This window comes from Salmo salar, chromosome ssa29 (assembly GCF_905237065.1).
Source record: "Salmo salar chromosome ssa29, Ssal_v3.1, whole genome shotgun sequence".
Classification (NCBI taxonomy): Eukaryota; Metazoa; Chordata; class Actinopteri; order Salmoniformes; family Salmonidae; genus Salmo; species Salmo salar.
The window spans coordinates 22595981-22622889 of NC_059470.1; the positions used below are offsets into that span (position 1 = coordinate 22595981).

Here is a 26909-nt window from a genome sequence, read left to right on the forward strand (position 1 = left end):
TCTTAAATTTTGTTAACAATGTTGTGAACACCCTTTAGTGATCAATGGCTTTTCTCATGCAGGTTTGATGTTTTCAAATGATCAGATAGCCGATTGGTAAAGTGCATGCATGCGAAAGAGTCATGGCAGAACCACAATACCCAATTACAGCATGATTTGGATAGCTGATTCGGAGATCAACATCATAATCCTTGCATCAAGAGTGATGTCTATGAATTTGAATAGCTGAAACTTCTATAATTTCTCCTAGAAATTGGATTTTAAAACTAACCTAACTATACTGCTAACCTTACACCTAACCCAATTTAATTCAGAAACGTTTTTTCTGCTCCAACAAATTTTGGATGTTTTCAAAATGAACATGGCGTGAAATGTTGTATTTTCAAATCATTTGTGTGACAATTGTGAAGAGTCTCAAAAGTAGCGACTAATTCAAATAAGACTTGAGTTACCATAGAACAGGCCCCAGTATCTGTGCGTTAGTTGTCAACGTTGAGTATGACGGCTCTCCTCTAATGCCCAGGAAGCGCCGTTACAAACTCCCATTAGACAGCTCTGCAAGCATTGTCAAAATACGTTTGTTAGTCACACTGTGGACTTTTGCCGAGCAACAGTCTTCATTTACTCCCATTACAGCCATTAATGTACTTCCGAAAAGTTCTAAAAAAATGTACAAGCAACCAAAAAGCCTATTTGTTACCCCCAAGCACAGGTGGAAGTCTACAACAGCTCAATACATTGGAGGTGCCAAAGAGGCAATTATTTGGTTGTTTATACATTCTTTTTTTTTTTTTAATTGGAAGTACATACCGGCTGTAACGGGAGTAAATTAAGATAGTTGCTCAGCAAAAATCCATATATTGTGAGTAACAAACATATTTTGACATTAAAAGTCTTGCAGAGCTGTCTAATGGGAGTTTGAATTGGAGCTTCCTAGGCACATACATACCAATAATAATAAACCTCCTGGCATGTGCCACTGGCAGTGGGATATAGAAGGAGTGTTGACATACTGCCCTTTAAAACAAGTTTCAAACCCCCAGAGCACCCAACAAGAGAACTTGGGAGGAAATTAAAGTCAGCATTAAAGGAACAGTTGAGATTGATCCATGAGAAGATTGAAGCCCAAAAAATTGCCGAAATGGCTTTGGCTGAAGTGAGGAGTATCCTGGCCAAAGAGGAGGAAGAGAGAGAATTGGTCAATGCTCTGGAACTCAAGAGGCAAGAGGCGGCCCAAAAAGCCCAGGAAATGTTAGAGGCTCAACTTCGAGAGGAAAGAGAACAAGAAGAGAAAAGAGAGGCTGAGAGAAGAGCACAGGAGCAAGCAGGGAAAGAGAGGCTGGAGAAAGAGCAACTGGAGCAGTTGGAGAGAGAAGAGAAAGAGAGGCTGGAGAAACAGAGGGAAGCTGAGGAGAAGGCAGAAAAAGAGCGATTGGAGAAGGAAAAGCTAGAGAAGGAGAGGATAGAAAAGGAGAAGGCAGAGCTGGAAAGGATGGAGAAAGAGAGACTGGAAAAGGATCGAGCAGCTAAAGAGAAAGCAGAAAAGGAAAGACTAGAGAAAGAGAAAGCAGAAAAGGAGAGGGTTGAGAAGGAACAGGCCACCAAAGAGAAAGCAGAAAAGGAGAGGATTGAGAAAGAACGGGCCACCAAAGAAAAAGCAGAAAAGGAGAGGATTGAGAAGGAACGGGCCGCCAAAGAGAAAGCAGAAAAGGAGAGGCTTGAGAAGGAACGGGCCGCCAAAGAGAAAGCAGAAAAGGAGAGGGTTGAGAAGGAACGGGCCGCCAAAGAGAAAGCAGAAAAGGAGAGGGTTGAGAAGGAACGGGCCGCCAAAGAGAAAGCAGAAAAGGAGAGGCTTGAGAAGGAACGGGCCGCCAAAGAGAAAGCAGAAAAGGAGAGGGTTGAGAAGGAACGGGCCGCCAAAGAGAAAGCAGAAAAGGAGAGGCTTGAGAAGGAACGGGCCGCCAAAGAGAAAGCAGAAAAGGAGAGGCTTGAGAAGGAACGGGCCGCCAAAGAGAAAGCAGAAAAGGAGAGAGTCGAGAAGGAACGGGCCGCCAAAGAGAAAGCCGAAAAGGAGAGGCTTGAGAAGGAACGGGCCGCCAAAGAGAAAGCAGAAAAGGAGAGGCTTGAGAAGGAACGGGCCGCCAAAGAGAAAGCAGAAAAGGAGAGGCTTGAGAAGGAACGGGCCGCCAAAGAGAAAGCGGAAAAGGAGAGGGTTGAGAAGGAAAGGGCCGCCAAAGAGAAAGCGGAAAAGGAGAGGCTTGAGAAGGAACGGGCCGCCAAAGAGAAAGCGGAAAAGGAGAGGGTTGAGAAGGAACGGGCCGCCAAAGAGAAAGCGGAAAAGGAGAGGATTGAGAAGGAACGGGCCGCCAAAGAGAAAGCGGAAAAGGAGAGGATTGAGAAGGAACGGGCCGCCAAAGAGAAAGCGGAAAAGGAGAGGCTTGAGAAGGAACGGGCCGCCAAAGAGAAAGCGGAAAAGGAGAGGCTTGAGAAGGAACGGGCCGCCAAAGAGAAAGCGGAAAAGGAGAGGGTTGAGAAGGAACGGGCCGCCAAAGAGAAAGCGGAAAAGGAGAGGGTTGAGAAGGAAAGGGCCGCCAAAGAGAAAGCGGAAAAGGAGAGGATTGAGAAGGAACGGGCCGCCAAAGAGAAAGCGGAAAAGGAGAGGATTGAGAAGGAAAGGGCCGCCAAAGAGAAAGCGGAAAAGGAGAGGATTGAGAAGGAACGGGCCGCCAAAGAGAAAGCAGAAAAGGAGAGGATTGAGAAGGAACGGGCCGCCAAAGAGAAGGGGAGACTGGAGAAAGAACGGCTAACCAAAGAAAAGGCAGAGAAGGAAAAGGAAGACAGCGAAAGGGCGGAGAAAGAGCGTGTTGCCAAAGAGAGAGCAGAGAAAGAACAGGTTGCAAAGGAATCTGAAAAGGAGAGGATGGAGAGAGAAAGGGTAGCGAAGGGAAAGGAGAGAGAACGGATAGCCAAAGAGAGGGCAGAGAAGGAGAGAGCAGAGAAAGAGCAACAATCCAAAGAGTTAGCTGCTAAAGAAAAGGAGAGAGCGGCGGTAAAAGGACACTTAGTCAAAGAAAAGACTGCAAAGGCCAAGGTTGAGACAGAACAGTTGTCCAAGATAGAGAGAGAACAGTTACCTAAGGCGAAGGCAGGGAAGGAGAGAGCAGAAAAAGAGCGTCTACTCAAAGAAAAGTTCGAAAGGGAGAGAGTTGTGAAAGAGAAAAGAGCCAAACAGGCAAAAGAGGAGATGCCAGAGAAAAATGCAAACAACTTCACAGCTACAAGCAAGAAGGAAAAAATATTGGCTATAAAAGACCTTCTGAAGCCTAAAGCCACCAAGGTGAACAAGAAATGGAACTTCACAGGATGATGATCCTTCAATTACAAAACCGACAACTATCCCCTCCTCCCTAAAGGCACTTCTGTAGATCTGAAGGGATTGAAAAGAGCTAAGCAATGCAGTGCTTGCTTCACATTTTCTTTCTGATAGGCTGGATGGATTCTCTGTCATATTGCTACAACTGTCCAACCCCTTCAGATCTACAAGTGTGTCTAAGGAGGAGGGGCTAGGAATTGATTTACAATTGAGCCAATATAATTGATGGTGCTGAATTTAAAATCACGTTCATGCCAATGCTAAATATGTTATGGCTGGTCAGTGGTGATCTGTGATAATCAACTTTGGTTTTGGTCTTTGGTTCTTACAAATCAGAGCTTTGTCCTCCCCCTTTTTGTAAATTTTTATGGCACAATACATTACGAATGATTGATTGATTTATTGGGAAAAATATGCACTGAGTACAACCCAGCGGATAACATGTTCTAGAGATTCCACCTGTGTCCAACATGTACCCTGATATATATACACATACATACATGCAGGCATGCATACATACTGTATAATCATTAAAGAAAGATGGTTACCTGCACACTGATAAATGCTCCCATAGATACACCTGCGGAAGCATTGATTAAAATTGTGGGAGCATTCATTAGTGTGTCTGTCTTTCTGTCTTTCTTTCATTACTGTACGTTCTGTACCCTTCACCTGCAAGTCACTGAATACACTACTTTGGAACTAGTTATAATGCAATTTTGATATTTGTGTGTTTTACTGTATTTTTTACTTTGCTACAAATTGTAACATCATCCTATCACTTTCTAACATAAAAGTGTTAATGTCATAATGTCAAAAGATATTGAATTATATACAGACTAAAGACAAAGTATGTTCATTGGCTTGAAGTGATTGTTTTTTTTAGATTAGAAAATTAAACAGAATATTTATGTTAGTATAAGGCACAGCTGTCAAAGTCATTCCACGGAGGGCCGAGTGTCTGTGGGTTTTCGCTCCACCCTTGAACTTGATTGAGGAATTAAGGTCACTAATTAGTAAGGAACTCCCATCATCTGGTTGTCTAGGTCTTCATTGAAAGCAAAAAACAAAAAGCAGCAGACACTAGGCCCTCCATGGAATGAGTTTGACACCACTGGTATAAGGTGTTTCTCAGTGAGTTCAAGTGGCTATCATACATTTGCATTGCCACACAGATTTGCAAACAATGAGTGCTATAAACTGGGTGGTTCAAACCCTGAATGCTGATTGGCTGACAGCCATGGTATATCAGACCGTATACCACAGGTATGACAAAACATTTATTTTGAATTACATTGGTAACCAGTTGAAAATAGCAATAATGCACCTCGGGGGTTTGTGGTATATGGCCAGTATACCACGGCTAATGGCTGTATCCAGGCGTTGCGTTGTGCCTAAGATCCACCTTTAGCCATGGTATATTGGCCATACACGACACCCCCTCAGGCCTTAATGCTTAATTGAAAACGATCAAAAGTGTGCTATCAGCAGTCTTTCTTTCTTTCATTCGTTTTGAATTGAATCAAATTAGTGTTTTTCTACTCTTTGCTTGCTTTTCAGTTATATGCTAGTTAAATAATGTTTTGTGTTAACTTGATAGGTGTTTTTGTATGATGACAATAAGATTTACTTTTGCTTTCTGAAGAATCTTCAGTATGGCCCGGGCACTTCATTACATATTACTTGAAACATCTCATGAAACAAGGCCGTAGCTACATTTTCTTTTTCGTAGAGACTTGATGATGCCTTTATGTGCAAGTGTGAAACTCTCTGTTTGAAACAACATACCAACTTCTTGGAGTACTCTTTTTGTCATTTACCAGTTGTAAATGGTACCTTTGCTGTATTTTTTTACTGCTGTAAAGTTAATATTTAGAAATTGCATGACAGAAAAAATACTACCTTTTTAAATCTTTGTTTTTATGTTTGTGTCTGTTGTTTGAAACAGCCATAATATGATGTAGGCCTTTTCTTGCTTTGGTGAAACTAAAATCTCACTAGGTACTGGCAGTATGGATGAAGTTGGTGTATTTTGTTAAATCGTGTCATTGCTGACATTGCAATGATGCCAGATAAGTAATATAAGTAAAGCTTTTGTCCTCAAGCCACTTTGATTATTAAAGAGCTTTCCTCAAATTGGCGTGTGTGCTCTTTCAATAGCAATAATAACTATCTATGGAAACTTTCATACAATATATTGTAGCCCAAGCCCAACATGTTTCATATGTACAGTACCAGTCAATGTTTGGACACACCTACTCATTCAAGGGTTTTTCGTTATTTTTGTAAAACTATTTTCTACATTATAGTATAATAGTGAAGACATCAAAACTATGAATTAACACATATGGAGTCATGTAGTAACCAAAAAACTGTTAAACAAATCTAAATATATTTTAGATCTTAGATTCTTCAAAGTAGCCAGTCTTTGCCTTGATGACAGCTTTGCACACTCTTGGCATTCTCTCAACCAGCTTCAACAGGAATGCTTTTCCAACAGTCTTGAAGGAGTTCCCACATATGCTCAGCACTTGTTGGCTGCTTTTCCTTCACTCTGCGGTCCAACTCATCCCAAACCAACTCAATTGGGTTAAAGTTGGGTGATTGTAGAGGCCAGGTCATCTGAGGCAACACTCCATCACTCTCCTTGGTCAAATAGCACTTACACAGCCTGGAGGTGTGTTGGGTCATTGTCCTGTTGAAAAACAAATGATAGTCCCACTAAGCACAAACCACATGGGATGGTGTATTGCTACAGAATGCTGTGGTAGCCATGCTTGTTAAGTGTGCCTTGAATTCTAAATAAATCACGGACAGTATCACCAGCAAAGCACCCCCTACACCATCATACCTCCTCCTCCAAGCTTCAAGGTGGGAACCACACATGCGGAGATCATCTGTAGATCTACTCTGCATCTCACAAACTCTGTGGAACCAAAAATCTGAAATCTGGACTCATCAGACCAAAGGACAGATTTCCTTCAGTCTAATGTCCATTGTTTGTGTTTCTTGGCCCAAGCAAGTTTCTTCTTCTTATTGGTGTCCTTTAGTAGTGGTTTCTTTGCAGTAATTCGACCATGAAGGCCTGATTCACGCAGTCTCCTCTGAACAGTTGATGTTGAGATGTGTCTGTTACTTGAAGTCTATGAAGCATTTATTTGGGCTGCAATTTCTGAGGCTGGTAACTCTAATGAACTTATCCTCTGCAGCAAAGGTAACTCTGGATCTTCCTTTCCTGTGGCGGTCCTCATGAGAGCCCATTTCCTCATAGCGCTTGATGGTTTTTGCGACTGCACTTGAAGAAACATTCAGACTTCTTGAAATTTTCTGTGTTGACTGACCTTCATGTCGTAAAATAATGATGGACTGTTGTTTTTCTTTGCCTGTTTGAGCTGTTCTTGCCATAATATAGACTTGGTATTTTACCAAATAGGGCTATCTTCTGTATACCACCCCTATCTTGTCACAATACGACCAATTGGCTCAAAAGCATTAAGAAGGATTGAAATTCCACAAATTAACTTTTAACAAGGCACACCTGTTAATTGAAATGCATTCCAGGTGACTACCTCATAAAGCTGGTTGAGAGAATGAGTGTGCGAAGCTGTCATCAAGGCAAAGGGTGGCTACTTTGAAGATTCTCAAATATAAATTATATTTAGATTTTTCTTAACACTTGTTTGGTTACTAGATGATTCTATGTGTGTTATTTCATGGTTTTGATTCCTTCACTATTATTCTACAATGAGTAGGTGTGTCCAAACTTTTGACTGGTACTGTATATATTATTATATGTTCTTCACTTGAGTATTAGTAGTGACCTATTCTCTCAGATTGCCAACAGCTGTGATATGTGATCAATTAACTGTCAACGTTGACATTACTTAGGGCAGGACAGGACTGTGAAAGGGTCCCCTTAAAATATCCATCCAATAATCCAAACACGATGAGGCGGCGTTAATAGTTCAGAATGTCATGGAGTTGAAGATGCCATAGATTCTGCTATGGGACTGATGGCCCATGGAAGTATTTCCATACTTGTTGGATCAGGCACTGTTACAACAAACTGTAAACCCAAGTCAGTTGTATTCATATGACTTCTTTCATTTCCTTTTTATGTTCCTAGTCTTTTATTTACTTCATTTTTTAGCCTTTCTCTTTCCTCTTTGGTCATTATCACTTATTTTAAAATGTACCTCATGTATGTTCTCGGATCAATCATATTCCTGACAGTTGAAATTTATACTCTTGTGAAATGCAGTTATTTTTTGGATTGGAAATTCTAGATATTTTTTGATGTGATGTTTCACATGCCCACATGAACATTTCCAAACGAACAGGAGTGAAGGAGAGGCCAGTTTCTCTGGTGCAGAGGGAAGCCAAGGAGGAATCTGCTGTGGAAGAACAAAGTAAGAACACACCTTATTGAGACTGATAGGTCCCTGCACTGAATCCCACAAACTTAAATGTGCCTTCACAATGCATATAGCAAGGTATTATCTTCCGTATAGCACATACCCAGACATGCTCTTCTTACTCCAAAAACACTGATGCATAATGCGAGCGACAATGAGGATGTGATGTCAAGGATGCCTGTGGACATATCCTCACCAGTATTGTTTCTTTTGGGGGGGGGTTTAGGAGACAGGTTAGAGTGGGTATAGAATGGGTTAGGGTGGCTGTAAAGGTCACTCAAATGACGCCCTCTTGGCATATGGGCTTATTTGTTTTCAGAAAAGGCATTTGTCCTGTCCTACAGCTAACCATCCATTGACCACATATTCTCAGTTGATCATTAAAACATCTTAAAACGCCACCAAGGGTAGAATGGGTGCGCTCAGATTAGCTCATCCATCGTACTGGGTGGGCGGGGTTTGCAGTAGGACCAATGAAATGACCCACAACCTGTACACACATTCTCTGGTCTGGTGGTGGTGTTTGGTCAGAGACCATCACGGTAGGAAGATATTTGAATGAAAAACGCATGCATGACTTCCGGCCGGCAGAATCCCATAGAGCTACAATGACAAACTACGACGGGGTTGTGCTACACTGCCTGGACATACAGTCCAAAAGCAAAGTAACTTGTGATTTGTATGTTGAAGATCAATAAAAGTCCCCCTTAAGACCGACGCGTTTCGACAAACATGGCTTCATAAGGATATAGTCCTTGGCCTAAACTAATGTCCTTTGATTGTAAAATTCAACTTTTAGCCGAGCCCATTGTGGAGGAAGTCATCCAGACAACAGAGGGGACTGAGGAAGATGAGCAGCAGGCCCCTGAAGGTGAGAGTCCGGACGCAGTGGGAACTCCAGCCAAATCAGAAGATGCAACTGAGGAAGCTTTTGAGGGGATATTGGCGGTTGAGGCAGGATCGTTTGAGGCTGAGGCTGCTGTCCAGGTAGAGGAAAGTGAGTACCCCTCTTGAGAAAACATTGTTGATCCTTCTCCCACCAAGAATACAAAGAGTGCCAGTATCACCTGGTAAATATTGCCATGGCTCATACCAACTGCTGTTCGATTTCCTCCATGTGTAGCTATGCACTATCCCACCAATGTGCCCATCTGTTGGCAAACAGTTTGAGGGGAGATGCGTACTGTGTCCCTTCATAAATAAAATAAAATAAAATGTATTTGTCACATACACATGGTTAGCAGGTGTTAATGCAAGTGTAGCGAAATGCTTGTGCTTCTAGTTCCGACCATGCAGTGATATCTAACAAGTAATCTACCAATTCCACAACAACTACCTTGTACACACAAGTGTAAAGGAATGAATACGAATATGTACATAAAAATATATAAATGAGTGATGGCCGAACGGCATAGGCAAGATGCAGTAGATGGTATGGAGTACAGTATATACATATGAGATGAGTATTGTAGGGTATGAAAACATATAAAGCAGCATTGTTTAAGGTGGCTAGTGATACATTACATCAGGATGGCAAGATGCAGTAGATGGTATAGAGTACAGTATATACATATGAGATGAGTAATGTAGGTTATGAAAACATGATATAAAGTGGCATTGTTTAAAGTGGCTAGTGATACATCTAATTACATCAAGATGCAGTAGATGGTATGGCGTACAGTATATACATATGAAATGAATAATGTAGGTTATGTAAACATTATCTAATATAAATAATATAAAGTGGCAAGTGATAAATTGATTACATCAATTTTCCCATTATTAAAGTGGCTTGAGTTGAGTCAGTATGTTGGCAGCAGCCACTCAATGTTAGTGATGGCTGTTTAACAGTCTGATGGCCTTGAGATAGAAGCTGTTTTTCAGTCTCTCGGTTCCAGCTTTGATGCACCTGTACTGACCCCGCCTTCTGGATGTTAGCGGGGTGAACCGGCAGTGGCTCGGGTGGTTGCTGTCCTTGATGATCTTTTTGGCCTTCCTGTGACATCGGGTGGTGTAGGTGTCCTGGAGGGCAGGTAGTTTGCACCCGGTGATGCGTTGTGCAGACCTCACTACCCTCTGGAGAGCATTCCGGTTATGGGCGGAGCAGCTGCCGTACCAGGCGGTGATACAGCCCAACAGGATGCTCTCGATTGTGCATCTGTAAAAGTTTGAGAGTGTTTTTGGTGACAAGCCGAATTTCTTCAGCCTCCTGAGGTTGAAGAGGCGCTGCTGCGCCTTCTTCACCACGCTGTCTGTGTGGGTGGACCATTTCAGTTTGTCCGTGATGTGTACGCCGAGGAACTTAAAACTCTCCACCCTCTCCACTACTGTCCCGTCAGTATAGATAGGGGGCTGCTCCCTCTGCTGTTTCCTGAAGTCCACGATCATCTCTTTTGTTTTGTTGACATTGAGTGCGAGGTTATTTTCCTGACACCACACTCCGAGGGCCCTCACCTCCTCCCTGTAGGCCGCCTCTTCGTTGTTGGTAATCAAGCCTACCACTGAAGTGTCGTCTGCAAACTTGATGATTGAGTTGGATGCGTGCATGGCCACGCAGTCGTGGGTGAACAGGGAGTACAGAAGAGGGCTGAGAACGCACCCTTGTGGGGACCCAAAATCCATTCTGTTGCTGTGCTTCATTACAGAAGTATCCATTAAGTTGACTGCTTATCCTCAGTGGAATGCAATCAAAAGCTGCTATTCCATAAACCTGCTTGGCCCAGTGCCCCCTCTCATATTCCAATTAGAAACGTTGGTTAAATAGGCCCTGGATGTTGATTTGGGGGCCATGAAATCCACATGGAAAAAGAAATTGCAATTGGGTTGGTCAAAAAGAAAAGCAGGGACCACCCGAAACGGCAGCGGGAGTGTTTCTAAAGCTGAATGGCAACTGCGACAACCTTAAAGGGGCAATCTGTATTTCAGTAACAAAGGGTTTTAGAATAACAAAGGGTAACACCACGATTTTTGTAACATGCTGAGGGATGCGGCTAGATAAGGCACATAGTTTGAATTCCAATTAACTCGGTTTAACACAGTTTAAAGAATGTATTCTCTCTTCCTCAAGCTTCATGCCAATGTCATTTCAGCTGCTGTCCCTCTCCCGCCGATATCAGATGATTTTATCCCAGGTATGTTTAGCATCTTCCCTTAATGAAAAGTGACGACGTAGCCATTGATATTACATTGTGTATCAGAATATTTTATAATGAATCACAAAATAGACTAACTCATACTGTAACTACTTACCATACCTGTAGCCTCATTAGCTGCTGTGTGTTTAGTATGATAGCTACAACAAATAATATTATGTTTGATATCTCTCCTTAGATGACAGTAGAGATGAAGCAACACAACCTTATGGTTAGTGTATGTGTATATATATATATACACAGTTGAAGTTGGAAGTTTACATACACTTAGGTTGGAGTAATTAAACTCGTTTTTCAACCGCTCCACAAATTTCTTGTTAACAAACTATAGTTTTGGCAAGTCGGTTAGGACATCTACTTTGTGCATGACACAAGTCATTTTTCCAACAATTGTTTACAGACAGATTATTTCACTGTATCACAATTCCAGTGGGTCAAAAGTTTACATACACTAAGTTGACTGTGCCTTTAAACAGCTTGGAAAATTCCAGAAAATTATGTCATGGCTTTAGAAGCTTCTGATAGGCTAATTGACATCATTTGAGTCAATTGGAGGTGTACCTGTGGATGTTTTTCAAGGCCTACCTTCAAACTCAGTGCCTCTTTGCTTGACATCATGGGAAAATCAAAAGAAGTCAGCCAAGACCTCAGAAAAAAAATTGTAGACCTCCACAAGTCTGGTTCATCCTTGGGAGCAATTTCCAAACGCCTGAAGGAACCATGTTCATCTGTACAAACAATTGTATGCAAGTATAAACACCATGGGACCATGCAGCCGTCATACCGCTCAGGAAGGAGACAAGTTCTGTCTCCTAGAGATTAATGTATTTTGGTGCGAAAAGTGCAAATCAATCCCAGAACAACAGCAATGCACCTTGTGAAGTTGCTTGAGAAACGGGTACAAAAGTATCTACAGTGGGGCAAAAAAGTATTTAGTCAGCCACCAATTGTGCAAGTTCTCCCACTTAAAAAGATGAGAGAGGCCTGTAATTTTCATCATAGGTACACTTCAACTATGCCAGACAAAATGAGAAAAAAGAATCCAGAAAATCACATTGTAGGATTTTTTATGAATTTATTTGCAAATTATGGTGGAAAATAAGTATTTGGTCAATAACAAAAGTCTCTCAATACTTTGTTATATACCGTTTGTTGGCAATGATACAGGTCAAACGTTTTCTGTAAGTCTTCACAGGTTTTCACAAACTGTTGCTGGTATTTTGGCCCATTCCTCCATGCAGATCTCCTCTAGAGCAGTGATGTTTTGGGGCTGTCGCTGGGCAACACGGACTTTCAACTCCCTCCAAAGATTTTCTATGGGGTTGAGATCTGGAGACTGGCTAGGCCACTCCAGAACCTTGAAATGCTTCTTACGAAGCCACGCCTTCGTTGCCCGGGCAGTGTGTTTGGGATCATTGTTATGCTGAAAGACCCAGCCATGTTTCATCTTCAATGCCCTTGCTGATGGAAGGAGGTTTTCACTCAAAATCTCACGATACATGGCCCCATTCATTCTTTCCTTTACACGGATCAGTCGTCCTGGTCCCTTTGCAGAAAAACAGCCCCAAAGCATGATGTTTCCACCCCCATGCTTCACAGTAGGTATGGTGTTCTTTGGATGCAACTCAGCATTCTTTGTCCTTCAAACATGACGAGTTGAGTTTTTACCAAAAAGTTATATTTTGTTTTCATCTGACCATATGACATTCTCCCAATCCTCTTCTGGATCATCCAAATGCTCTCTAGCAAACTTCAGACGGGCCTGGACATGTACTGGCTTAAGCAGGGGGACACGTCTGGCACTGCAGGATTTGAGTCCCTGGCAGCGTAGTGTGTTACTGATGGTAGGCTTTGTTACTTTGGTCCCAGCTCTCTGCAGGTCATTCACTAGGTCCGCCCGTGTGGTTCTGGGATTTTTGCTCACCGTTCTTGTGATCATTTTGACCCCACGGTGTGAGATCTTGCGTGGAGCCCCAGATCGAGGGAGATTATCAGTGGTCTTGTATGTCTTCCATTTCCTAATAATTGCTCCCACAGTTGATTTCTTCAAACCAAGCTGCTTACCTATTGCAGATTCAGTCTTCCCAGCCTGGTGCAGGTCTACAATTTTGTTTCTGGTGTCCTTTGACAGCTCTTTGGTCTTGGCCATAGTGGAGTTTGGAGTATGACTGTTTGAGGTTGTGGACAGGTGTCTTTTATACTGATAACAAGTTCAAACAGGTGCCATTAATACAGGTAACGAGTGGAGGACAGAGGAGCCTCTTAAAGAAGAAGTTACAGGTCTGTGAGAGCCAGTAATCTTGCTTGTTTGTAGGTGACCAAATACTTATTTTCCACCATAATTTGCAAATAAATTCATTCCAAATCCTACAATGTGATTTTCAGGAATTTTTTTTCTCATTTTGTCTGTCATAGTTGACGTGTACCTATGATGAAAATTACAGGCCTCTCTCATCTTTTGAAGTGGGAGAACTTGCACAATTGGAGGCTGACTAAATACTTTTTTGCCCCACTGTATATCCACAGTAAAACAAGTCCTATATCGGCATAACCTGAAAGGCCGCTCAGCAAGGAAGAAGCCGCTACTCCAAAACCGCCATAAAAAGCCAGACTACGGTTTGCAACTGCACATGGAGACAAATATCGTACTTTTTGGAGAAATGTCCTCTGGTCTGATGAAAAACAAATAGAACTGTTTGGCCATAATGACCATCGATATGTTTGGAGGAAAAAGGGGGACGCTTGCAAGCTGAAGAACACCATCCCAATCGTGAAGCATGGGGGTGGCAACATAATGTTGTGGGGGTGCTTTGCTGCAGGAGGGACTGGTGCACTTAACAAAATAGATGACATCATGAGAAAGGAAAATTATGTGGATATATTGAAGCAACATCTCAAGACATCAGTCAGGAAGTTAAAGCTTGGTCGCAAATGGGTCTTCCAAATGGACAATGACCCCAAGCATACTTCCAAAGTTGTGGCAAAATGGCTTAAGGACAACAAAGTCAAGGTTGGAGTGGCCATCACAAAGCCCTGACCTCAATCCTATAGAACATTTGTGGGCAGAACTGAAAAAGCGTGTGCAAGCAAGAAGGCCTACAAACCTGACTCAGTTACACCAGCTCTGTCAGGAGGAATGGGCCAAAATTCACCCAACTTATTGTGGGGAGCTTGTGGAAGGCTACCTGAAACATTTGACCCAAGTTAAACAATTTAAAGGCAATGCTACCAAATACTAATTGAGCGTATGTACACTTCTGACCCACTGGGAATGTGATGAAAGAAATAAAAGCTGAAATAAATATTATTCTGACATTTCACATTCTTAATATAAAGTGGTGATCCTAACTGACCTAAGACAGGGAATTTTTATTATTGAATGTCAGGAATTGTGAAAAACAGAGTTTAAATGTATTTGGCTAAGGTGTATGTAAACTTCCGACTTCAACTGTGTGTGTGTGTGTGTGTGTGTGTGTGTGTGTGTGTGTGTGTGTGTGTGTGTGTGTGTGTGTGTGTGTGTGTGTGTGTGTGTGTGTGTGTGTGTGTGTGTGTGTATATATATATTACAATGTGTGTTTGTAACTCATTCGCACATTCATACTTACATGAGTCAGTTTTGCATGACATTTGTTTAGAGGATGAAATCGATGCCATATACGGAATGTTTTGATTATTCATTGGCCAAAGAGTTTTCTACTCTGTACTTCCCTGCCTTCTCCTTGGTTAACTGGTCTTAACTGTGACCTTCCATTGACCAGTAAGCATAGCTTATTGCAGTGTGTTTATTAGATGTTTTAAATGGTCTGTGAATAGTTAGTGTATTTATGAAGTGTTTATTTGCTTGTCTTGCAGAAGAGTCAAAGCAATTTACTGACCGGCCAGGCTCCCAGGAGACACGGGAAGCAGGTGTGCTGTACACGCACGCATACACACACACACACACACACACACACACACACACACACACACACACACACACACACACACACACACACACACAAACCAATGTGTTATCTTAGATCAGTCCTCCTGAACCATGTACCATATAAACATGCTTATATGGCACTGAAATCAAATCTTTAGTATGATTACAATTGCAATACAATGCAGAGGCTGAATCAGTCCCAGAACCGGAGGCTGAATTGGAATCTGTTCCGGAACTGGAAGCTGTCCCACAACTGAAAGCTGAAGCTGTCCCAGAACTGGAAGCTGAAGCTGTCCCAGAACTGGAAGCTGAAGCCGTCCCAGAACTGGAAGCTGAAGCTGTCCCAGAACTGGAAGCTGAAGCCGTCCCAGAACTGAAAGTTTAGGAGTATAACAAGTCTTGTACCATAGTCTTAAACCATTGTTTTTTAAAGGAACATTCTCAGTTAGAGCGCCTGTGTCTCACTGAAACGTGGCCGTATTGAATAATGTCGATTTCCTCACTGTACTGTACCTACTTGCCTGTGCGTTTTGGTTTCTTGTAGAGGAGAAAACAATACAGGAAGATTCAGAAGGTGGGTTTACCAACACACACATTTATGCTTTATTCACAGTAAACATTTGAACAGACATAATCACATCGTATGGCAGCAGTTAAATCTGTTAGGGTTGGCAGTCAAATAGTATGGGACTTTAGGTATTCTAATGGTACTCTGATGCAGACCAGGCTGTTTTGTAGAGTAGTTCAGATCAGCCATCTACAGCTGCTGTTGACAGGCAGGCTTGACGTGGTGGCGGCTCAATGCAGCTGTCACATATAGCTGTGTATGTAATTATAGCACCTGTTGGCGTTTCCCAGTGCTTCCAGTCATTCAAGGCCACCTCACTTTCCACTTATGTGACTGTCATTTCTATGGAGGGCTTCACCTGCATGCCTAGGGTTGTGTGAGTTTGCGCGTTTGCCATTTGGTTTTAGAAATGTTCCGGCTTCCTTTTTGGGTAGCTCTTGCTTTGATTTGTGACTCAAGCACTTGGAAACTGTGGTATTGGCTGAGAGTGTATTTGTGTCACTGATTGACACGAATGTGTTGGCTCTTAACCGTGGAGTTTGATGTTCAATAGACGTGGTGTGTAACACTACAAGACTAGGTATCAAAGTCACTCAGTTTCTCCTAATCAGCCTTGACTGATATACGACCCATCAGCACCCACTTCTGGTTATTAACTGCAAGGGCAATGTCATGGTGGGAGTAACCCTGCCTATACAGCAGTAGGGAAAACACTGTTCTGAAGTTGTAAAGTGGAAAGTAAGGTGCAGTTTGAAAAGTCCCACAGATCCCTGGCCTATGTTATTTATCCAATTTGCCTGGTAAATTGTGACATAACCACTCTTCTCATGTCACTGCTCTGAAATGTAAGCTCAGGTCAGAACCTAAAATGAATTCTTTCTTCAGCTTATTCTGGTTGCGTGAGACGTCAGTTTTATTTTAATCTGTGAGATTTGTAAAATATAAGCAATCCATACAGTCATGAAAAAAGCAGACCTCTACGATTTCAAGGTTCTAGTATTTCAGAGTGTTACTGCTGTTGACGTCATGATTCTTGTTACTGAATTGGCGAGCACTAGTTTATTCTCTATCCAATCTTTTATATAAACCTTTTGTTTTTTCCAAGAAAGTCATTATGCTTTTTAAGCCAGATGTGTTTTTGGGGCTTAAATGTGTCTTCCTTTATCGTGTAATGTTTTTTCAATCATGCTTTAGTTAGATGGATCTGAAAAAGCTTGATTTAATATTTGTTATTTGCGCTGCTACTGTGTGTTGATAGCATTCATAGCATTCTTCTAGCTGTCATTTTCTTCCGTTTGGGTCATTCCACCTCAAAAAGCACAAGAAAGAGGATTTCGACACCCACCATTTCCGATTGTTCTGAAATCGTTTCAGTAGTTAAAAACAGATGAGATTAGCATTCCTGCAACATTATTTTGTGGAAATATAATTTGATCTCTGAGAAATTAAGCTAATTGATTGCACCCAAGTTGGTCATTTTAAATTATAGGACTCATATAATATGCAATAAAAATGGTACCCGATATCTGATTTGGACCCCCAAAAATTCTAATAAGAAATAAGACGAGGATTCCAAAGAAATTGTCAAACTCCACCCATGGACCTCCGACACCCCACCCCAATCCCACCCCAACAACGAGTATCAGTTCTCTATGTCTGACAAGTAGTATGGAGGTGCGACTCGGAGTATTGTTTCTTTATCCTATATAATGCATTCTCAGTGAATTTGGTGATGGGTTATTTTCTGTTCAGAGAAATTTGTCATTAGGTTTATGTCCCGGTTCTGACCACTAGATGGTGCTGTTCCTTCTATTAGGTAAGGCACATTTTTGCATGATTTATGCCATGTTAATGATATCTGAGTGAGAGTGCCTGCGTTCTCGGTCGGTATTCAGCCATGATTACTACACGTTTAGATGACTGGCTAGACTAACTGAGCAATCTAAACATTGTTAGCTGACATAGCTGATTGAGTGACTGTCAGTGACTGACATAACAAGAGAAAAAGTACTGATGCACAACAAAATTTCCAAATTGCACCTTGTGTATTCTAACTCTAACCAGTAAGTTGAGACCCGACTGAGTTCATAAAAATATATATATACAGTACCAGTCAAAAGTTTGGACACACCTACTCATTCCAGGGTTTTTATTTTATTTGTATTATTTTCAACATTGTAGAATAATAGTGAAGACATCAAAACTATGAAATAACAAATATGGAATCATGTAGTAACCAAAAAAAAAAGGGTTAAACAAATCAAAATAAATTTAATATTTTAGATTCTTCTTTGCCTTGATGACAGCTTTGCACACTCTTGGCATTATCTCATCCAGCGTCATGAGGTAGTCATCTCACCTGGAATGCATTTCAATTAACAGGTGTGCCTTGTTAAAAGTTAATTTGTGTTTCTTTCCTTCTTAATGCGTTTGAGCCAATCAGTTGTGTTGTGACAATGTAGGGGTGGTATACAGAAGATAGCCCTATTTGGTAAAAGACCAAGTCCTTATTATGGCAAGAACAGCTCAAATAAGCAAAGAGAAACAACAGTCCATCATTACTTTAAGACATGAAGATCAGTTAATACGGAAAATTTGAAGAACTTTGAAAGTTTCTTCAAGTGCAGTCGAAAAATCCATCAAGCGCTATGATGAAACTGGCTCTCATGAGGACCGTCACAGGAAAGGAAGACCCAGAGTTACCTCTGTTGCAGAGGATAAGTTCATTAGAGTTACCAGCCTCAGATTGCAGCCCAAATAAATGCTTCACAGAGTTCAAGTAACAGACACATCTCAACATCAACTGTTCAGAGGAGACTGTGTGTATCAGGCCTTTATGGTCAAATTGCTGCAAAGAAACCACTACTAAAGGACACCAATAAGAAGAAGAGACTTGCTTGGTCCAAGAAATACGAGCAATGGACATTAGACCGATGGAAATCTGTCATTTGGTCTGATGAGTCCAAATTTGAGGTTTTGGTTCCAACCGCCTTGTCTTTGTGAGACGCAGAGTAGGTGAACGGATGATCTCCACATGTGTGGTTCTCACCGCCGTGAAGCATGGAGGAGGAGGTGTGATGTTGTGGGGGTGCTTTGCTGGTGCTACTGTCAGTGATATGTTTTTAAATTCAAGGCACACTTAAGCAGCATGTCTACCACAACATTCTGCAGCGACACGCCATCCCATCTGGCTTGTGCTTAGTGGGACTATCATTTGTTTTTCAACAGGACAATGACCCAACACACCTCCAGGCTGTGTAAGGGCTATTTGATCAAGAAGGAGAGTGATGGAGTGCTGCATCAGATGACCTGGCCTCCACAATCACCCAACCTCAACCCAGTTGAGATGGTTTGGGATGAGTTGGACCGCAGAGTGAAGGAAAAGCAGCCAACAAGTGCTCTGCGTATGTCTGAACTTCAAGTCTGTTGGAAAAGCATTCCAGTTGAAACTGGTTGAGAGAATGCCAAGAGTGTGCAAAGCTGTCATAAAGGCAAAGGTTGGCTACTTTGAAGAATCTCAAATAGAAAATATATTTTGGTTTGTTTAACACTTTCTTTGGTTACTACATGATTCCATATGTGTTATTTCATCGTTTTGATGTCTTCACTATTATTCTACAATGTAGAAAATAGTAAAAAATAAAGACAAACCCTTGACTAAGTAGGTGTGTCCAAACTTTTAACTGGTACTGTATATATAATATTTTGTTTTTACCCTGACATGTCACAACCAACCATTAAAATAAGTGGTTTACTTTAAGAAATACTTACCTAATAGCAGGAATAGCACCATCTTGTGGTCAGAACCTGGTAATATCAGGATGTAGGATGGGACATAAACCTAACAACTTCAATGACTAATTTCTCTGCAGGGGAAAAAAACATCACCAAATTCATCAGAATACAACACATAGGACACATAGGATGAATAAACAATACTCTGAGCTACAGCTCCATATCTCTGGTCAGACATAGAGAACTGATACTGTATACTGATACGTGTCTTACTCATTGTTAAAAAAAATGTGGGGGTCCAAATCGGATGTTATGTACTAGATTTATTGAATATTACATGAATCGTATAATTTGGGTGCAATCAATTAGCTTAATTTCTCAGAGATCAAATTATATTTCAGCAAAATAATGTCGCAGGAATGCTAATCTTATCTGTTTCTAACTACAGAAACGATTTCAGAACAATCAGAGATGGTGGGTGTCATGGCTTGCTGAAATGACATGGAATGACCCCTTATTATGTTTTTCAGGAAATGCAGAGGACCAACCAGAGGATATGCTCAAATACAAAGGTACGTGTTCTTTTGATATGGATTTCTATGGTGAACATGAGCTTTCTAGAATAGCAAGGGGTGGCAAACCCTGCTGGAGAGCTAGCCTGCCGCAGAGTTTTGTTCCAGCCCTACTCTGACACACCTACTTATTCTACTAATCGGCTGAATCAGGTGTTTACGTGTAGAAATGGAGCAAAAGCCTTCACACTCAGAAGCTCTCCAGGATGGTTGGCCACCCCAGCACTGTAGTATTGTACTTATTCTCCTCAGTTGGCATTCGTGTCGCCCCACCTAGCCCTGCCACTGAAAATGTGTCTAGCTTTTCATTCATTTAAATGTCTACCCACTGAGTCACAATGAGTGACGCATCTGGAAGTCCGTTTAGAGTTGAAAATAAGAGGGATTACAGTTTGGTCTGCAATTTCCTTGAGAGACTACACTGTAATTGTCTGAGGTTGCACCCACCGACACACACATGTTGAGAGATACACCCAATAGCTGACTTTTATGATGTTCTGTTCTTCGTTTCAGACAAAAAGAAGAAGCCTAAACTCCTGAATACATTTGAGAAAACGATCAAGACGGAAATTGACGCGGCTGAGAAGTTACGTAAAAAGGTAGTCTTATGTTGTCCTATTTATAACACTGTGTGATGTTTTTAATTAACATGCTCTTATCTGGAAAGTAAATGGATGAATCAATGCTGATCTGTTGTTTCCCATGTCTTGTTTCACCACCCAGGGGAAAGTGGAGGAGGCTGTCCTGGCTTTTGACACTCTAGTTCAGCAGTACCCCCAGAGTCCAAGGTGTCGCTATGGGAAAGCCCTGGTGAGAACCACAGTCTAAATACTGTAGCATACCATTCTCCTGGTTTATTTTGAACGGATTAAACAAATATTAACCCTATAACAAGTTAAACACTAAGTGTGTTTATCACTTTAACGAAACACTTCAAAGCTTAAATACTGTTTACTACGATCCTAAAAACTGGGTGAAAATTGCACCCATGTAAAAATAGGGAAAACGCCTGAAATGTTCTGGGGCCCATTATGTATGTCCAGGCCGAAGATGACCTGGCAGAGAAGATGCGCAGCAACGACATGCTGCAGAAGGCCCTCATCACGTACAAGGAGGCGTCAGAGCTGCCCAACGCCACGCCTGACCTCATCAAGGCCACACTGAAGAAACGGGCCGAGCGTCAGCAGTTCTTAGGTAACCTACACGGCCAAGCATGCTGGAGTGCCTACACACACACACATTACACTGTACATTTTTCTTGTGTACTTAGTTTGAAGAACATTGCGCGACTCCGATTAATGTCATTTGGTAAAGTGGTTGTTGTAGTGGTTGTCTTTTCGATTTAATTTAGTATTTCATATAATTCATTCAGTATTTTGAAATACTTTCTCTAATTGAGAAATTGTGATTGTGGTTGTGTGCATAGAGTGTGTTGTGACTCCCTCTCTCTCTCTGGTGTAGGTCGTATGAGGGGTGCCTTAGCCACGTTGGAGAAGCTGGTACAGATCTTCCCTGAGGACGTGGCCCTGAAGAACGATCTGGGCGTGGCTCACCTGCTCATCGGAGACAACAAGAGCGCCAAGAGGGTCTACGAGGAGGTGAGCCGTGGTCCAAGTCATCACCACTCTTGACTGCTTTGGGGTTTCCAAGCATTCTTTTTTTTCTGGGAAATAATGTGTTGAAAATGTAGTGATTTTGCTTTGCAACACATCTTCACCTGGTCTGCTTCAAACACATTACTAACAGAATTGTAATTTGCAAGATTACAAGTAAATGGAATGTATCTAGCGTGACATTTTCAGCAGGGAAATGTGAATGAGTGTCACGATTGAATGTTTGATTAACAATTGACAATTTCTAAATGATGTGTCCCCTGGTAGGTGTTGGCCATTGCACCAAGTAACGGCTTTGCTAAAGTCCATTACGGCTTCATCCTCAAATCAGAAAATAAGATAGCAGAGAGCATCCCATTCCTCAGGGTAAGTACTGTAACCAATCATGCTCCCACAGATTCAAACCACTATTTTGATCCTGAAACCACTCTCTCTGCACTTAAACCCGTCTCCCTACACTTGCCAGCAGCATACCACCCTGCACTCCTGGCTTGCTTCTGAACCTAAGCAGGGTTGGTCCTGGTCAGTCCCTGGATGGGAGACCAGATGCTGCTGGAAGTGGTGTTGGAGGGCCAGTAGGAGGCACTCTTTCCTCTAGTCTAAAAAATATCCCAATGCCCCAGGACAGTGATTGGGGACATTGCCCTGTGTAGGGTGCTGTCTTTCGGATGGGACGTTAAACGGGTGTCCTGACTCTCTGAGGTCATTAAAGATCCCATGTCACTGATTGTAAGAGTAGGGGTGTTAACCCCGGTGACGTGGCTAAATTCCCAATCTGGCCCTCAAACCATCATGGTCACCTAATAATCCCCAGTTTCCAATTGGCTCATTCATCCCCCTCCTCTCCCCTGTAACTATTCCCCAGGTCGTTGCTGTAAATGAGAATGTGTTCTCAGTCAACTTACCTGGTAAACTAACGGGAAAAAAAGAAAAAAAACTCTCTCTGCACTGAAAACCCCCTCTCTGCACTGAAAACCCTCTCTGCACTGAAAACCCTCTCTGCACTGCAGGATGGTTTGGAATCAGGAGACCCTGGCACAGACGACGGCAGATTTTACTTCCACCTCGGAGACGCCTTGCAAAGAATGGGAGACGACAGTGTGAGTTAAGATCAAACTCACAGACACCAAGCTTACACCAATACTGAATCCACACCAGCAGTATTCACTAGATACATGTAGTAACTTCACAGAGTATGATATCAGTATGACTTATCGTGATTGTTTTATCTTATTGTCAGAGGAAAAATACTGAGTATTTAAATGTACCTTTATAATTTGAGTTCAAATGTGTTGGTTTTGGAATACTACAAGCACAATGGTCTTCTCCTCTTCCAGGCCTACAAGTGGTATGAGAGAGGGCACCAGAGAGGTCACTTTGCCTCCGTATGGCAGCGATCTCTCTACAATGTGGACGGTCTCAAAGCCCAGCCATGGTGGACGCCCAAGGACACTGGCTATATGGATCTAGTCAAGGTACTGTAGATGATGACAACTTGTCTAATCTGGTTGTCTTTTCCCCCTGATAGTCACGGAGTTCAATAATGTCTACAGGCAGCACGTCCTCTCTTTTCCTTTGATCTGTTCTGTGACAGCGTGGGCAGAAACATGGAGGGCTGTCTCCCATCTTAAAATAGTCAATTCTTCTTCATTTGAGTTTTGACCTGGTGTAAAGCTGTGCTTGGACTGACCATAGAGATATAATAATATGAATGTGTGTCTATGCCATAGACCCTGGAGAGGAACTGGAGGACCATTAGGGACGAGGCCCTGTCAGTGATGGATAAAACCACCGGCCTCTTTGTTCCAGAAGAGGAGAACCTCAGAGAAAAAGGGGAGTGGGGCCAGTTCACACTCTGGCAGCAAGGTACCAATCAACCAATCAAACCCTTCACAACTAGCAACTGGCAAGTCCCTATGTCAGAAATTCACTAAATGTAATTGAATGGAAATAATCCTAAGTATAGGTTTAGCGGTGTCTGAACCTGGCCTCTAATTCCTTGTTTCTCTTCTCCTGTTCCTTGCAGGCAAGAAGGCAGGGGAGTCCTGCCACAGTGTTCCAAAGACCTGTGGCCTGTTGGAGCGCTACCCAGAGGCAACAGGCTGCAAGAGAGGACAGGTAGGTCACCCCACCACAGACGTGACTGACATGCCAACTATCAGACAGATGGACAGACAGCCTGGCCCTGCAGGCTCCTACTGGAGATAGATGGAGTTACAAAGGCTATGTTACGCTCACTGATATTTCTCTCAATTTCTGTTGTAAAAATAGGAAATGTTTGTTGTTTTCTTTTAGGTTTTCATATATTAATTGTCTGAATGCATTTTTTTACATAATTCATGTTTAATTTCAGCTCTGTTCACTTTCTCTGGGTGTATGACTGCCTCTCTCTCTCTCTCTCTCTCTCTCTCTCTCTGTCTCCCCCTCCCTCCCTATTTCTCCCTGGGTTCCAGATCAAGTTCTCAGTGATGCAGCCTGGTACTCACGTCTGGCCCCACACGGGGCCCACGAATTGTCGCCTGCGCATGCACCTGGGCCTGGTCATCCCAAAGACAGGCTGCAAGATCAGGTGCACCAACGACACCAGGTAACATCTTCCACAGCCATCAACGTCATCCCCTTGTTACATCCAACAACATCACCCACTTGTTAGTTCTTGGTACAGTGTAAGACTGACCATTTGAGTGCTCTGTACTTGATTGTCACTCGAGACCAAATGTAGCTGAAAAATATGATTTAACTGTTATGTCGATTTTGTGGACTGTCAGTCCTTGCATCCATAGCTCTGTCTACGAATTTGAGTGGTTACATTTCCCCGGCCCCAACCCTCTCAGCTTTATACCAAACGAACTTGAGGAGCTGCCATGAAATAAAAACTCGTGCATGTGGCTTCATTAAAGCTAGAATTCTTAGTTGTTACATCCACTTTTCAACTCATTAATTAAGGATATAAACCCATAGACTTTTTGAAGATTAGAACTTATAAATGCCTCGTGAGCTTAGTTCAACTGTCATACCACATCAGAACCCAAAATATACGCTTGTTTACCTCCCAATGTTTGTAAACAATGTAAGTGTAAACAAACACTATATAGCTTCAAAACATGGTTAAACAATCATTTTGATATCATAGATGGTCAGTCCCTGTCTATAAACTTGAGAGTGGTTACATTTCTCCAGGCCCATCCCTCAGCTTTTTACCAACACAGAGCTGTGGTGGCACTTTATTGTTTCAATTAAGGACTCTAGCTTTAACACAAAGGCTATGGTCTCTGCTGTTCTCTTCCAGGGCTTGGGAGGAGGGGAAAGTGCTCATCTTTGATGACTCCTTTGAGCACGAGGTGTGGCAGGACGCCGACAGCTACCGGCTCATCTTCATCGTGGATGTGTGGCACCCCGAGCTCACCCAGTACCAACGGCAGACTCTCTCCCCCATTTAAAGAATGTACGGCAAAATGACTGACAGACAGACTGTCACCTACTGGAGTGCTGGGGTTAACACTCTTGACCCATTAGAACGGAAGGGTCCATAGTATCTGGTCTCTGTCTGTCCACCCATTCCTTCAGAGTCGGCCATTTTAGGTCAAAGATGACAAATGTGACACTTGCCCTTGCTCAGTCAAGGGCTCCATTTTGGAACCATCTAGAAGAGTTACTGAAGGCCCTGGCAGATTGGAAAAAGCCTTACAGGGACACTTTGGAACACTGACTGCTGTGGTACTCGCCAACTAGGCTTTTAGGCCAAAATGTGGACTTACAGTAAGGTGTGGGTTTAATATCACATAGGCTGTGTTGTAAATGTATCACAAGTGCATTCTTGTTTTTCATTAGTCAACCAAAGTGCCATGTGTCTGAAACATACCTAACATACAAACGGTAACTGAAAAAAACTTTAGTATTGCAGCTAGCGAGTTTTACTGTTTTATAGTTACTGATATCATTTCTTAAAGAGATCGTTTTCCTGGTTTTTATCCCAATCTTAATCGTTTTCTTTCCTCAAGAAAAGTTATTTGATGATTTTTATGTTCAAGTCTTCAAAAACGTGAGGTAAGAACACAAATAAGATTAGAGTAACAACACGGAAAACTATCCCGTAAAGATGTTGCTAAGCTAGCTAAACCTCTGCTAGCTGTTGTTTCTCTAACACTTGATTGGTTATTACACAGCTCTTATTGCATGTAATGGTCATACATTAACTTCATGTTACTTCCATAGCTTTGTACAGTAATCTGCCTCTTACTTTATTTTGGGGTTCTATTTTTAGTAATACAGAAACACTGCTTATTAGGTCATTCCATTTCACTCGTATGATTTTCGCATGTCACTTTAGATTAATGGATGGGACATCACAATGCCAAGAATGTTTTTATTGCAGAATTAATATTGTAAAAAAAAACATATTTTTGTACGCTGACAATATATTTTCAACTGTGCCTTGACCTGGGAGCACACTCAACCCATTATACTCAACAGGCTTGTCTTTGTAATTTAAAGTCCTGCCAAACTTGTGTATTTACATTCTTAAATGTATCAAATATGAACATTTGACTGAAGGCATATATTTTGTACATGCATAACATTTGAACGTTTTATAAAATGCTAATTTACCTGTGTAAAACTTAGGCAGGAGCATGTTGAATGTACACCAGTCTTGTCACACTGCATTCCAAACCTGGGTCAAATACATATGTCAAATACTTCCCAATAGTCCCTAAAAGGAGAACTCCAAGCTAAATAAAGTGCACTACATAGGCTATACTTGAGTATTAGAAAGTATTTCACCCAGGTCTGCTGCATTCCAGGTATAGCAAAGCTGACTAAGGGGTCTTTGCTTGACCAATGTTGATATTCAAAAGGAAAAAGAAATGCAGAAGCATATTCTTCTAGATGTTATTTAATCACTCTCTATGTGCGTTGGTAATCCACTTAATCGCAGCAATGAAATCATGTCCAAATCAGTCCAGTGGTATTATGCTGAGTTCATGTGCTATCAGAATAATCAGAAACTCAGGACTAAGAAATTCCTGGCAAGCCCACAGACTCATCATAGCTACCTGTTTCAGATGTCCAAAACCGCTCATACTGATCTTACAGGTAGGAAATACGAGTGGGAAACTGGGGTAACATCATTGTACCCCACATTTCCTACTTCAGAGGAGTATGTAAACACATCAGAATGCCATGGGTCGGAGTCATTCGTTAGGACCACTGGATGTCATCCTGTCTGCCCAAAAAAGGATGAACTTTTCACCCAAGTGTGGCTGTCAGTCATGGACATGGGTGTCTTGGGGTTATCTGTTTGGGTTGTGATGATAACACATTTAAGTTATCCTCCTGGCTTCAAAATAGTTTCTTAGTTACAATGGGGTAGTAAATCAAGCACGTTCACAACAGCCACATCGTTTGAGAATTATTTCACCTTTTGTGGTACTCTTATGAATTGATCACTTTTTGTAGTGTTGAAATCACTGAGCTGTTCTATGTTGTAATTAGTTGCATTGAATAATTGTAAACTGAATAGCTTCTTTTCAGTAAATAAAAAATGAGGTCAAAATG

The 26909-nt window shown here is 41.9% G+C and overlaps 1 protein-coding gene across 18 annotated transcripts in view; it reads left to right on the top strand.

Annotated features, from left to right (window-relative positions):
• unm_hu7910 (un-named hu7910) overlaps positions 1 to 26907 on the top strand; it is a 51750-nt gene extending 24843 nt beyond the window's left edge. For 9 of the 18 annotated variants that reach the window (XM_014181310.2, XM_045710644.1, XM_014181309.2 and 6 more), the window contains one exon: positions 1044 to 5509. In XM_014181310.2, coding sequence (XP_014036785.2) covers positions 1044 to 3367 — 2324 coding nt within the window. In that variant the 3' untranslated portion in view covers positions 3368 to 5509. Of the gene's footprint in view, positions 1 to 1043; positions 5510 to 7713; positions 7783 to 8587; positions 8786 to 10877; positions 10920 to 11118; positions 11152 to 14792; positions 14847 to 15409; positions 15440 to 19698; positions 19741 to 20253; positions 20340 to 20463; positions 20551 to 20783; positions 20935 to 21201; positions 21339 to 21620; positions 21720 to 22363; positions 22454 to 22690; positions 22829 to 23083; positions 23220 to 23379; positions 23472 to 23806; positions 23941 to 24642 lie in introns of those variants that run through there. The other 9 variants (XM_045710648.1, XM_045710647.1, XM_045710651.1 and 6 more) reach the window with 8 other exon arrangements.
• Positions 26908 to 26909: the final 2 nt, after the last annotated feature.